This window comes from Drosophila suzukii, chromosome 2L, assembly GCF_043229965.1.
Source record: "Drosophila suzukii chromosome 2L, CBGP_Dsuzu_IsoJpt1.0, whole genome shotgun sequence".
In the NCBI taxonomy this organism is placed as follows: domain Eukaryota; kingdom Metazoa; phylum Arthropoda; class Insecta; order Diptera; family Drosophilidae; genus Drosophila; species Drosophila suzukii.
The window spans coordinates 13,367,782-13,380,025 of record NC_092080.1 but is presented as its reverse complement, the minus strand read 5'-3'; the positions used below and the strand labels follow the sequence as shown (position 1 = coordinate 13,380,025).

The 12,244-nt window shown below is 38.4% G+C and overlaps 2 protein-coding genes across 2 annotated transcripts; both read right to left on the bottom strand.

Moving 5' to 3' along the window:
* Positions 1 to 2,737: 2,737 nt before the first annotated feature.
* On the bottom strand, positions 2,738 to 3,731 carry Prosbeta5R2 (Proteasome beta5 subunit-related 2). The gene has a single exon (XM_017076012.4). It carries the CDS (start codon positions 3,670 to 3,672, stop codon positions 2,851 to 2,853), a length of 822 nt encoding a protein of 273 aa, XP_016931501.3. The 5' UTR covers positions 3,673 to 3,731; the 3' UTR covers positions 2,738 to 2,850.
* Positions 3,732 to 5,370: 1,639 nt separating this feature from the next.
* Positions 5,371 to 7,824, bottom strand: LOC108009107 (origin recognition complex subunit 1). The gene is made up of 2 exons (XM_017073180.4): positions 7,713 to 7,824; positions 5,371 to 7,645 (listed from the first exon to the last, which is right to left on the bottom strand). Exon 2 carries the CDS (start codon positions 7,635 to 7,637, stop codon positions 5,490 to 5,492), a length of 2,148 nt encoding a protein of 715 aa, XP_016928669.3. The 5' UTR covers positions 7,638 to 7,645; positions 7,713 to 7,824; the 3' UTR covers positions 5,371 to 5,489.
* Between the last annotated feature and the right edge of the window lie 4,420 nt (positions 7,825 to 12,244).

Below are 12,244 nucleotides of genomic sequence, written 5' to 3'. Positions count from 1 at the left end.
TGACTCTGACTGTGAATGCACAATTATGGCCGCTTCGTTGGTCGTAAAACAAGAAGGGATCCGCTCTCCTTTGACCCGCCCTTACAGCAATTCCTATCCCTCTTTCCCCCACCCCATTTTCACTCACTTTCCCCACATTTCCACCCGTTGATGACTTTGTCATGGTCGCCTCCAGTTGCAGAGGAAAAGTCAGCGGCAGCGACATCAATAAAATAAACAGTGACAGTGGGTGACTGTGGGCGGTGGGCTGGAAATCAGTGGGTGGTGCTGAGAAGGGGGCCAAAGGAGGCTGGGCTTGCACAATTGAACACGCGACATTTGGCCAATGTTTGCTGTTTGTTATCCCCGATGTTGTCTTCACTGCCTGTCGTCTCCACTTTGACTTTTATCTATTGACATAATATTTTTTTATGCTCCTCTAGCTGGAGGCGGTGGGGCTTTGGGGGCGTGTCAAGCATTGGTTGAGGTACTTCACTCAGAAAAAAAAAAACCATAAGTCTAATGTATTCCATAAATTGGTGGTAAAAACGTTGTTAGTATTTTCATAAATATTATTCTAAGAAAATCGTTTAGATATAATAACAACCTTTATAACAAACATTTTTACACAATTAACAGAGACAAAGTCTTGAGAAGACTTTACGATAAGGTGCTTAAAACAATTTCTTTCTTAGAATGGGTAAACCTTTCAAGTTCCTTAAAAATTTAGATTTAAAGCCATTTATTTGTTACATTTTTTCCAGTGCATTGCTTTGCTTTTCGCACTTCACTCAAAGAGTCCTTCTATCCCATGGCTTAGTGTCGACGGCTTGCCCAGATTTAAGGGACACATTTGCAGCATAGTAAACGAGAAGATCCAATGTCATTAGGTTTAGAAAAGGAGATGGAAAATAGATTGAAGAGACAGAGAAATGAATTTAAAAACGAGTTTCAGCCCTGTGCATATTTCCGCAGAGATTAAAAAAGAAACATCCAAGCGAAATATTTTGGAATGCATACAAGTCGTTTTTCTGGGTTATCCCATTTTTAGCATGCCACAAATTCCTATTGTTCCATCTTTTTTTTTAAAACTTAAGTGCTGTGCCTGGACCCGTTTTGATTGCACCCCATAGAAGTAACGAGTTGCACACGTGCTCCCATTCCCCGGTTTCCCAAGCCATTCTTTCGAATAGCTGCACTTTTTATAACCCGCACATTGGACGAGTGTGAGAGCTATCTCCGGCCATGTCCGTTTATGCAAGTGTTAAATAAAGTATCCGCCGGCCATTGTAGTTTATGCCCGGTTCGGCCGACTCGCTGACATTTATTGCTTGTTTCAAAACGGGTTAGGAAGTTGGAATGTTGGCGAAGGACCGACCGAATGACAACATTTATTACGGCCAGGGCACATAAAACATGGGCAACGAAGTTTATAGTTCAGGAGGTATCCGCCTTTCAGTCAGCGAGATAATGGTAAATGTTCTTCGGCAGGTGAGAAACTAATTAGGTTACTGAATGTGCTGAATCTCACTTAGAAATACTCTAAATACTCCAGAAGAATGGAAAATAAAATGCATTTTTCAAAAATAACGAGGTCCAAATTAATAATAAATACATTTAAAAATGTATGCATTTTTGGGTATAATTAAGAAACATTTTCGGATTTTTTGACTAAGCCAATTTAATTTAATTCTCAAATTTCCTGAGGTACGCTCTACGTTTTTAAAGTGAACTTGAACATTGTTGTTGGCTAAAGCTAAAAGTTTCATTATAAAGTTCTTGATGTTTTAAAAATAATAAACTTATCCAATTAGCTTAGTTATATTACACTTAATTCTTGCAGCCTAGAAAATATGTATCTAAAACTTTATTTTTCAATTTCATTGCAGCACTGACCATCAAGCGTGTTTAAATTTGCTTAACTTAGTTGTGTCTTTTTATGCAGAGAACTTTTGCAAATAAAGCAGTTTATTGTACCGGAGGGATTTGTAATCCACACAAGCGTTATAAGTGCTCCCTCACCTTAACAGATCCCTGTTCCCAATGCCAATCCGGAGAAAATATCTTGAAAGGGAAGTCGCAAGCGAGAGATGGAATAAAGAGTTCCAGGGACTTTTGGCCCTATCCTCGCAGCATTTCAAATTAAAAGCACTGGCCGCGTTTTATTGCTGTGCCTGCATTTTTCCCTCCATTTTCCAGCTTGCCCCTTTCTCGTGTTGGGCACACAAATTTTTATGTCCATTTGGCTTTATTTCACACTTTCTTGTTTATTATTGCTGCTCTGGCGGGCCAAAAGACACGAAGCAGGAAAAATTTAAGTATTTGGACCCTTTTTCATTCCCTTGCCCGACTTCTATGCCCAAATAATGCTGTTGCCATTGATTTATGCAGGGACTTTTGTTAACTCTTTTTGGTGTCTGCTTCTGTCCTTTATTCGACTTAAATGCCAACTTAATTGTTGTACCAATGTCCAGAAAGGAGGCCATTTACTTATTTTATGCTCTTTTTATTTTGGGAGGCAAAGCCCAACCTTCCGTGTCAGCATTAAAAAAGTGGAAAAAAATCAGAGCATTCCATTAGGTCACTTAATTTAGCGCAAAATGATTAGCGACCAGCAATTTTCATGGTCGTGGGGATTGGAATTCTTGGAGCATGTAAAAATTGAGTGAAAATTTTAGTAAACAAAGGGAAAACCAATTAAAAACGTGTAAGCAAATTAGAAAATAAACAGGCTAAAATTGTTTATTTAATAGCCCCAATTTTGTGAAATTCATAGGGCTATATTTGCACAATAATTTGAAATAATGAATAAATTTGTAAACTGAGTAATGCTTTAAATAAACTATCAATCAGGGTTTCAGTAAACAAAACTCACTCCTTCGAGTACTCTTCGTGCAACTCTTGGCAATCTTTGTTGGCCACATTTCTCCAGCTATTTTGATCCATGTGATATAGTCTCACCAAACCACCTGAAAAAATATCCCTCATGGTGGCATGATACACTGCGCGAAAGGCCAGTTCGAAGGCATCTTCATCGCTGAGATGAAATTGGTAGTCGGTATCCAGAATTCCCAGGGCATTGGAGGCCCCACTGCCCACGGCAAAGACCTTCCCGGGAATGCGCAGTCCGTCGGAGTCCACGTAAACCAAAGTAGGGCCTTCGGGCGACCATCCTGCCAACATCATTCCCATGCAGAGACCCATTCCCTTGTATTCCGCAGCCACATTGCAAATAAATCTGGCAGCAGATCGGACAGATAGCCGCTCCTTATAACGAAGCTCGTGCAGTCGGCATTCCCTGGTCAAAACCCGATCCCAGTAAGAACAATCCGCTGCACCACCCGCCATTGTACTCAGCATGTACTTATTCACCTGCACCACTTTCTGCATGCTCTGGGATCCAATAAATTTCCCCGATGTGGCCCTGGAGTCCACACACAGGATTATGCCTCCCTGGTAAACAAAGCCCACCGTGGTGGTTCCGTGATCAAAATCCATCCGTACTTTACTCTGGGCAGCCAGTTCATTCAGACGTTCCCGGGGTCTCTCAAATGGTGGAGCCTTTATGGCGAAAGGATTATCCATGTTACTCGAGGCTAGTCGGATTTCTTCGATTGTCTGTTCGGAGGTAAGGGCCCCAAAGGTTCTCATAAACGGTACCTTATCCATTCCACAAATATTTTCCAGAGCCATTATTGAATATCTAGTTAATATATTGGTATAAAATATAGAAATGTTTTATTTCTAAACCCCTCTGAATTATTAACTTTTTGACAAACTGTTCTAGGCAGCTAATAAAAACAAAATTCGTCTAAATTAATTTATGTTGGTGTGACCCCATTTTAAAGTTGGTAAAAATAAATATTTTTGAATAAATCGAAGAAAAATTTAAGCCACCAGGTAGCCAAAACAAATCCTAATAAAAACATTGACACAAGTTGGTATTGAAATTCTTTTTATTCATTCGTGTAAATATTTTGTTTGGAAACAAAGATAAACGTTTATTTTTTTTGGGAGATTATTAAAAGTATGCTAAAATGTAAAGCAATATATTTACACAGCCGGCTAAACGGAACTCAATAAAATTCACGCAAACAGTTTTGTATTTACAATATCCTCGTGATAAATTCATGTTGGCAGCTTTATTTTTTCTCTTCCGTTTTTGGCAGCATTTACCCATGTGCAGATTAAAATATGTTTGCCATGGGTTTTATGAGTTTCTCGCATTTTATGAGGTGCCCAGAATATGGCCAAGAAACGAGAACCTAAATTGAATATTAAATAACCTCAAGCAATAAACAGAATTACATGGCGTGCGAATGCTGTGTAGTTGAATGTATAAATTGTTTATGACAATAATATCCGTTTGTTTGTGCAATCATTTAAAAAGGATTACACGATTAGCATGGTACGGCGGCAATTGATAACCGCTTAAGGCGATGCGGAAATTGTCATTTATATTAATTTTCCTCATAATCGCTTATGCGAACCAACTGCTGTTTAAATGGCTGCCAATTTCTCTTAAATAGTAGCAAAGCGTTGGAAGGGAAATACTTGAGGATTCTCAAGACCAAAGATCCCAAAACCACCTATTAGCCAAACTGGGGGGTAATCAATTTTAATTTCGACCCGATGCTTGGGCCACAAATTTTCAACAATTGAAATGTGTGCGGCCTGTCAAAGGTTAAAGGCGTTCTGTTGCATTGCCAAATTTGCTCTTGACCAACGACGAAGGCGACAAAAGTGGGCGGTTCCCAGTGAGGACCACATTGTCAATCAGCAATTCCTTAAACACAGCTATGCTCCCTCCCCATTCTCTGGGTTATTTGCCGAAGTCGGAATGGCAAACACTTGGTCTAGTCCTCCGAATTGGGTTTGTGTATGGGTTTGGGATTGCCACCTGGCCAAAAGCCGGCTGCTGTGACGAAATTTATGCATTGCAGTTGACTTATTAGGGTCTATCCACCCCACGTTGAACCCCTGACCTCCCAACCAATCGGGCTGTTGATTCGCTTTGATTTGGCCAGAATGCCCCCGAGCTGGCCAACTGTGTGTGTCAGAGCTGCGCTTTGCATTCGGTTTCGGCCCGCTCCGGGGGATGTGCTCTCATTAATGGTGGCTAATTATGTTTAATTATTCATTTGGGATTTGCAGAAGAGATGCCAGCCCTGCACAGCTCCGTAAATAAATTGGAAACGGAATTGTTGAAATAAAAATTAAGACAATAAATATTTTCTAGGGCGATCGAACTTTTAAGATGAAATTTATTTACTATTTAAAGAAAACTACATTTTTAAGTAGGGGTATATCCTAATTCAAAATTATTATATATATTTATTTTTATAGTTATAAGATCTAAATTAAATGAAATCTTAATTTTCTAAGCAGGTCGTTCATTTAAGTTACAACATTTTATTCAAGAACTTATAACCATTCATTTTTGTGATACAAATATAATGAAAAAGAATTTTAAAACTTCTGGATTGTTATATAATAATACCGTACATCTTTTAGGTTGACTCGCCATCACTATTGTCTTTGTTTCCTGGGAAATTATAAAAACCTTGATTATCATTGTGCTTGGAATTATTTGTTATGGTTATGTCACCATCCGTTCCCTCTTCGTATACTAAAGACAAATCTTCAGACTCTGCTCTAGATGGTAGTTTTCGTTCGGGTAGAAGAAATATCATCTTTTCTAGACAAGCATCTACATATTTACTAAGATCATTAGATACTGGCATATCCGGAAGGAGATTGCCAATCTTTTCTGGACTTAAATCTCTTTCTAAACCTATTTCACAAGAAATAACCTTCTTATGGTTTTTAGATCTGCTTTTAGTAAAATATCCATCACTTTTGGTATCGTCATAGTTAGAATCGCATGTCATCTGTTTTGGGGAGATATTCCCTACCTCTTGAATAGCACTAGTTGGGGTATCATTTGCAATGATGTTTTCGGCATCCTCATTAAGATTATTGATAGTTGATTTGGAAAAACTTTTACCACAACTATTGGAATTATCTGTATATTTCTCCATTACCTCCTTTTGCGACTTTTGATCTCGCTGTTTTCCTTCAGTAGCAGTCGCATATTCAGAGAGCTCGATTTCATTCGATTCTTTTTCAATTAAATCGGTTATCGAGTCATTATCATTAAATTCTTCTCTATCGGTAATATCAAGTGAGCGCAGACTTAGAATGTCTGTCATACGGAGAATGGAATCATCCACTAGCTGATGTATTTCAGAAAGCGGTGTTTTATTTTGGTTGTCATCATCTTCAAATTGTTGCTTGCCTACTTTAGTATAATTTGTCATTATATACTTCGGTGATAATTTTTGATCTAGGTTAGATTTGATGACCTCAGTCGCCGACTGATCTCTAGACCTTTTTAAACCCCTTTTTCCGTAGTTATTTTCACTGGAATCTATTTTGCTTAAATCATTTTGGGTCGGTTTAGTTTTAATCGATTTTGTTTGATCTTTTTGAACTTCAATTGCAGACTGATCTTTGTTCGTTTCTAAACCAATTTCGGACGAATCGGCTATGATGGAATCATTTCTAGTTAAATCGGCTAAAATTGAACTATTTTTAGTAGATTGAATATAAACGAAGTTATTCTGCGGGGAATCAATTTTCTTTGAATCCTTTCCGGTCGAGTTTATTTTAATGGACACATTTTCCATCGGATTGATTACCTTCGTTTTTTTCATATTTTCAGCAGAATATTTTTTCCTGGAATCATTTTCCGTTGTATCGCTTTTAACCGAATAATTTTGAGTCAAGCTAATATTAATAATGGTTTCAGCTGAATCAGTCTTAGAAATTTCATCTTGTGTTTTCTGTTCTCCTAATTTCGCAAGAAGCTCGTTGATTTCTCTTCGTACACGATTGACAATCGAATCTGTCAATCTTTCAGAACGAAAAGCCGAAAGTTTATTTAACAGATTTAAAATATCTTCTGTCATGTGGCTCAACAAAGCGTTGTCCTTTTCCACCTCTGCCATAAACTCCATGAATTCTCTTTCAAAATCCTTTTTGGTTTCCAAAAACGGTTCCGGTTTCTCCATAAAAGTAGTCTTCACTTGGTTTAGTTTTTCAACAGCTATCCTTTTTTGAGCCAGAAACTTTTCCTTTTTCACTAAACATTTTTCTATCGAATTGATTTTCTCGCTTTGAGCGTTTACAAACTGCTGATCATTCTCGATTAGTCTTAATGATGTCCTGAGATCAATGATTTTCTGCTGAACCCAGTCCAAGGCCTTTAGAAGGGTGAAGCACCTGAGACCATTATTATTACTTACATTTATGTAAACGTAATCGGTGGGTTTGTACGAGATTGTCACATAAATTCCTTTTCCTTCATTTGTAACATTCGCCTCGACTTTGCTGTTTTCCATTAATTTTAAAACTACCTCCTCAGCTTTTTCATACATAATAATCTCGTGCTTAAGTCTTAACTGGGTTTCTTTGAAAATGGCCTCCCAGTTCTTGTAATCGGCTCTCATAAGTCCCATATCCAGACGAAGTAACTCACACTCGTATTCATCGCACATGCTTGAATTTATTTGCGGCTCGATTTTATCCTGACTTTTAACGCAAACTATAGGAGCTACAGCTGTTATTTTCTCTTTTGGTTTCGATGGTAAATTCATCTTATGTTCTGCCAATGAAGTAAGTGTAGTTTTAATTCTGATAGTTTTTATTACATTTATATGTTTTATTCTTACCCAGAAAATTATATTTTTTTATTTTTAGAAATTTTATATATTTTCTTTTTACTTTTCTTTCCGTTTACTAAATGTTGAGTACGTATTTCAACTAGATTGTTCAACATTAAACACCTATGTTCCTCAGTTTATACTCTACATTTGAACAAATATTTCTTCAAGAGGGGTATCACGTTTCGATATGGAAAACTACATCAATTTACTAGGTGCATCAGCAAAATACTACACCCAGAAAAGCTCTATTCTGCACATTAAATTCAAAAACTTGAAACCTAGCTCACCTTTAAGGACGCGTGCTGCTCCTCAGGAAAGCCCCAAAGTATGCAGCAACAATTCATCGCCGGGACAGGGCTTTTAATCAAGCCAAGGACCCAGACTCACACACACTGGCGCATATATATGCAGCGCATGTTTACATATTCCTGCATACTTATGCGCTCTTCGGAGACAGGGACAACATAATCACATGCGTAGCTGCAATTTCCGTTGCATATTTACAGGCGCCGTCTCCTTGGACCGCCCCGATGATATATAACTGCGATTCGCAGGCTGTAAATTTTGACTCTCAATGCGAGCTGGGAATTTGACATTTACTAATTGCCGGATTATGCCGCACAGACACAGTGAAGACCCCTTAAGGATGCGAGGACTCGAAATGCATTTCCCAATCGAAAAACTCCCCAACTATGTAAACTGAATGGCAAGCATTTCGCAAATGAAAGGGGTTAAGATGCTCTTAACTTTCCAGCCAGAGGTAGCAAAGCCAGGCAGCTCGACTAAGTTCTATTTCCGCTCGAGAGGAGGAAATTCCAGCATCTGTCATCGGCAATATCGACGGCATTAATTAATCAACGTTATGCATGTCAATCGAGGAGTGTGCCAGCCATCTCTTTCTGCCTCGCTACTGCCATCTCTATCCTCTAGTGCTCGTTGGCATTTTGGTTCTTTTTTTCCCGAACACAATATCACTTTCGCAAATTGAAGTTGCTTTTCCTGTCTCTCGATTTCTGTTGTTGCATGTGTGGCATGCTTCATGGCAAGTCATGCATATTCATTGTTTACAAGCACACAGACACCCACAAGCACAAGCAATATCTCGGCAATTCTACCTGATTTCTTTTCAAAAACTTCCATCCACTCCGCCCCAATTAGATTCATCCTGCCTTCCTGGCTTATTTGCCGATGCATTTGGTATTGTTTGAAGGCGTGGTAGCCAGAAAATATTTCGCATGCAATGACCATCATGAGTTTACCCCATTTCTTTTGTTTGCCATTTAAGCCATTTGAGCAATTAACCAAATCGTAATCGGTAAGGAGGACAAAATGTTTGTAGTTGTTAGAATGGTAGAAAGCTACCAGAAGGAATCGAATTTTGTTTAGATTTTTTGCCAGCATTTTATATATGTCCCCAAACTTGGAAAAAGCAATTTAAAAGCATGGTGCCTTCAATAAATATTTTTAAACGTAGAGTAAAAGGGTATAATAGATTTGTCGGAAAGTATGTAGCAGGTAGAAGGAAGCGTTTCCGACCCAATCAAATATATATATTCTTTGGGGCCAATCGATAGGTATTGACATATCAGTTAAAATTGTTTTCTAGCATGAAAATTGTGGGCGCCAAAGGCTTAGGAGGTTTGTGGGCGTTAGAGTGGGCGTGGCAAACATTTTTTTTGATCAATCGATAGGTATTGACGAGATCAATACATTTCAGTGAAAATTGTTTATAAAAAGGCTCCAGGAGGGGACTAAATAACGACAGAAATGATAATTGAATCCTAAAACTTGGGTACTTCCCAATAAATGGATCAAATCTGTTTTCATAATGATACCGAAAAAAGACCACAAAATTCCCTCATCGTACAGGCTAATAAGTTTATTATCGTGCCTGTCCAAATTATTAGAAAAATGCCTACTCAAGCGCATAACACCATATTTAAGAGGACACAATGTAATCCCGGCACATCAAATTACGTTCACGTTTGCTGAAGACACCGCTATTCTGAGCCGTTCGAGATGCCCAACTAGAGAAACTAGCAGACCATCTGCTGGTAGTTGGATAGTGGCTATCAGACTGGCGAATCAAAATTAATGAACAAAAGTGTACGCTTACTTTTTAAAGTAAGTTTACTCTTAACACACAATCGTGCCCCACGCTAACTTTGAACAGTGCGCAGATCCCCCATATATATAATTTCGGTTCATAAAATGCCCCAAAACTCCTATTTTAAAATCCCCTCTCAACCCTTCTGGTACTGATGTACAACATTTTTATTTGCCATCACCATATATGAAGCAACTTGCCCAACAAGCCCACAAACACGACCTGTAACTGCTCTTCTGTTTTCAATTTATATTTATTTATTAGCCTGGACAAGCATAAATTGGATGCCGTAGACAACACATAACAATCATAATCTTCGATATAATTTCCACTTTATGGTTGCCTAGCTGTTGGGATATAAAAATTTACACATTGATATGCTTTTATGGTAGGCAAAAATAAAATAAGGAAAGTAAACAAATAAACAATGTAAGGGGACATCAAAGAGCAATTTCAATGCAAAAAGCCTAAGACACACATGCTTCCCATTTTTCCCAATTTCCCCCTCGTTCAAATGCAAACGCCTCGAATGTGTTGGGAGTTTATATGTAGACAAAAGGTTGGTTGGAAAAGCTGGCAAGAATAACATGTAATTTGACAAAATCCATAAACCATAAATTCTTGGCCAAGCCAGCACTAAAATTGCCACATGCCTGGAAGGAAGTTCCTCCATTGTCTTTGTCAGTGGATTTGTTTCGCAGCCCCCCGAAGAAAACTGTCTCGTAATCGCAGGCAATAAAAAAACAGAAACACATAAAATATTATCGATACGAGTGCGAGTAGTTGGCAACCCTGGCAGCCGCATAAAAATCCCCCAAAACCATAAATCGCCATCAGCAAAGCAACCATCACGACTATTAGGTTAAATCAACCCAAAAGACACCAGCTCAAATCGGCATTGAATAAATTTAGTGCCCACTTTTGGGTATTTATCATGTAATACTCTGTTCCATTTTATTAAATGCCCAATTAGAGGGGTTTTGCTTGGATTCCCTGATGGGAGTCGAATACTCAAATGAGCTGCAGATCATAAATTGTGCCGGAAGTAATGCCTGTTCTTATTCTGTAATTGTGAGATATTACTGCTTAACAAAATGTTCTGTATGAAAAAAAAAACATATCAGTTTTAAGAAACCAAACTTATTTAATCTAAAATATTGATAAAAAATTACTTATTTTAGGTTTTTAAAACATGCGAGTTATATAATAAATGTTGATAAAAATTAAGAATCTCCTATCTTAGCCACTCGTCCCACTTTAAGTGATGAAAACGAATGAAGAGAAAGTTTGTGGTTGGATAAAACAGGAAGCAGAGATTGCAGAACAATTTAAGCATACAGTTAATTTGCTTAAATGGCTAAGGACTGCCACAGCAATGCGAGTGTTGACAGTAGTAACAGTTTGAGCCTTTCTGCAAAAAAAGACAAAAGGAAAAACTGTTTTTTGCAGGAAAAAAAAGAATTCCCATTTTCCAAGAAACTTTGTTTGATTCCAAACAAAAGAGAGTGGAGAAAGTAAGAGGATGGATGAAAGGAAGTAGAGGCAAACATTTCGGCGTTTGCTGCATCAAACACATGCAGACAGCTTAAGCGCCTGATGCTTGGCTTTTCCCGTGAATGTGAGCCACCCAAAACCGGCCTGCATCGGTTATTAAATTTGCGTGGAGTGTTCCTCGGTCCTTTGTAGGCTAAGCCTTCGCCGGGAATATGCGGTAGCCTAACTCATAGTTTACGGAGTTAGTTGGCCTAACTAAGTTTTGCACCAATGCCGAAAGTTTAGGCCCAACTTGGATCCCCCAGCTCAACGAAAATGCGATTAGAATCAAGACAACTTCGGCCCAAGTGGAAAAGAGGATATAGAAAATTAATGGCTACCAGGATATATAACAGAAAAAAATTCGTTTGTATTTATAAAGCCCAGTTATCAATAAACAAATAAAAATTGTTTTTCAAATTTCCATAAAAGTTGTTAAATATTTAAGTTTAGCCCAATAGGCTCTAAACTCCAATCTCTAGCCAAAGGTGTAATTTTCTGAATTAAAATAAATTCGGTGAACTCGTGATAAGTTACATTCCTTCTCAAATACTGGACACATCACCTGCTGTCCCCCAAGATTGAGTTGTTACAGGTTTGCCAAAGTCATAAAACTGGCTCGTGTCAAATCTGGCCATGTCCTGACTAGAGTCCTTGCCTGTGTTCGTCCCAGCTGCCTGGAAAATGGCATTTCAGCACGCCCGCACAATTCAATTAATGGGCATTCAAATGATATAAACCTGCTGAGGCATTTTTAGTGCAGTCGCCCAGTCGAGTGCTTCGTTTCATTAGCAGGCGTCCAGAGTGGATTGAGGTATTGCCAGGGGATGCATGAAAACTGGACTGGAAAATGGCAGTGACACAAACCACACGGCTCCTCCACAACACATACAAGCCA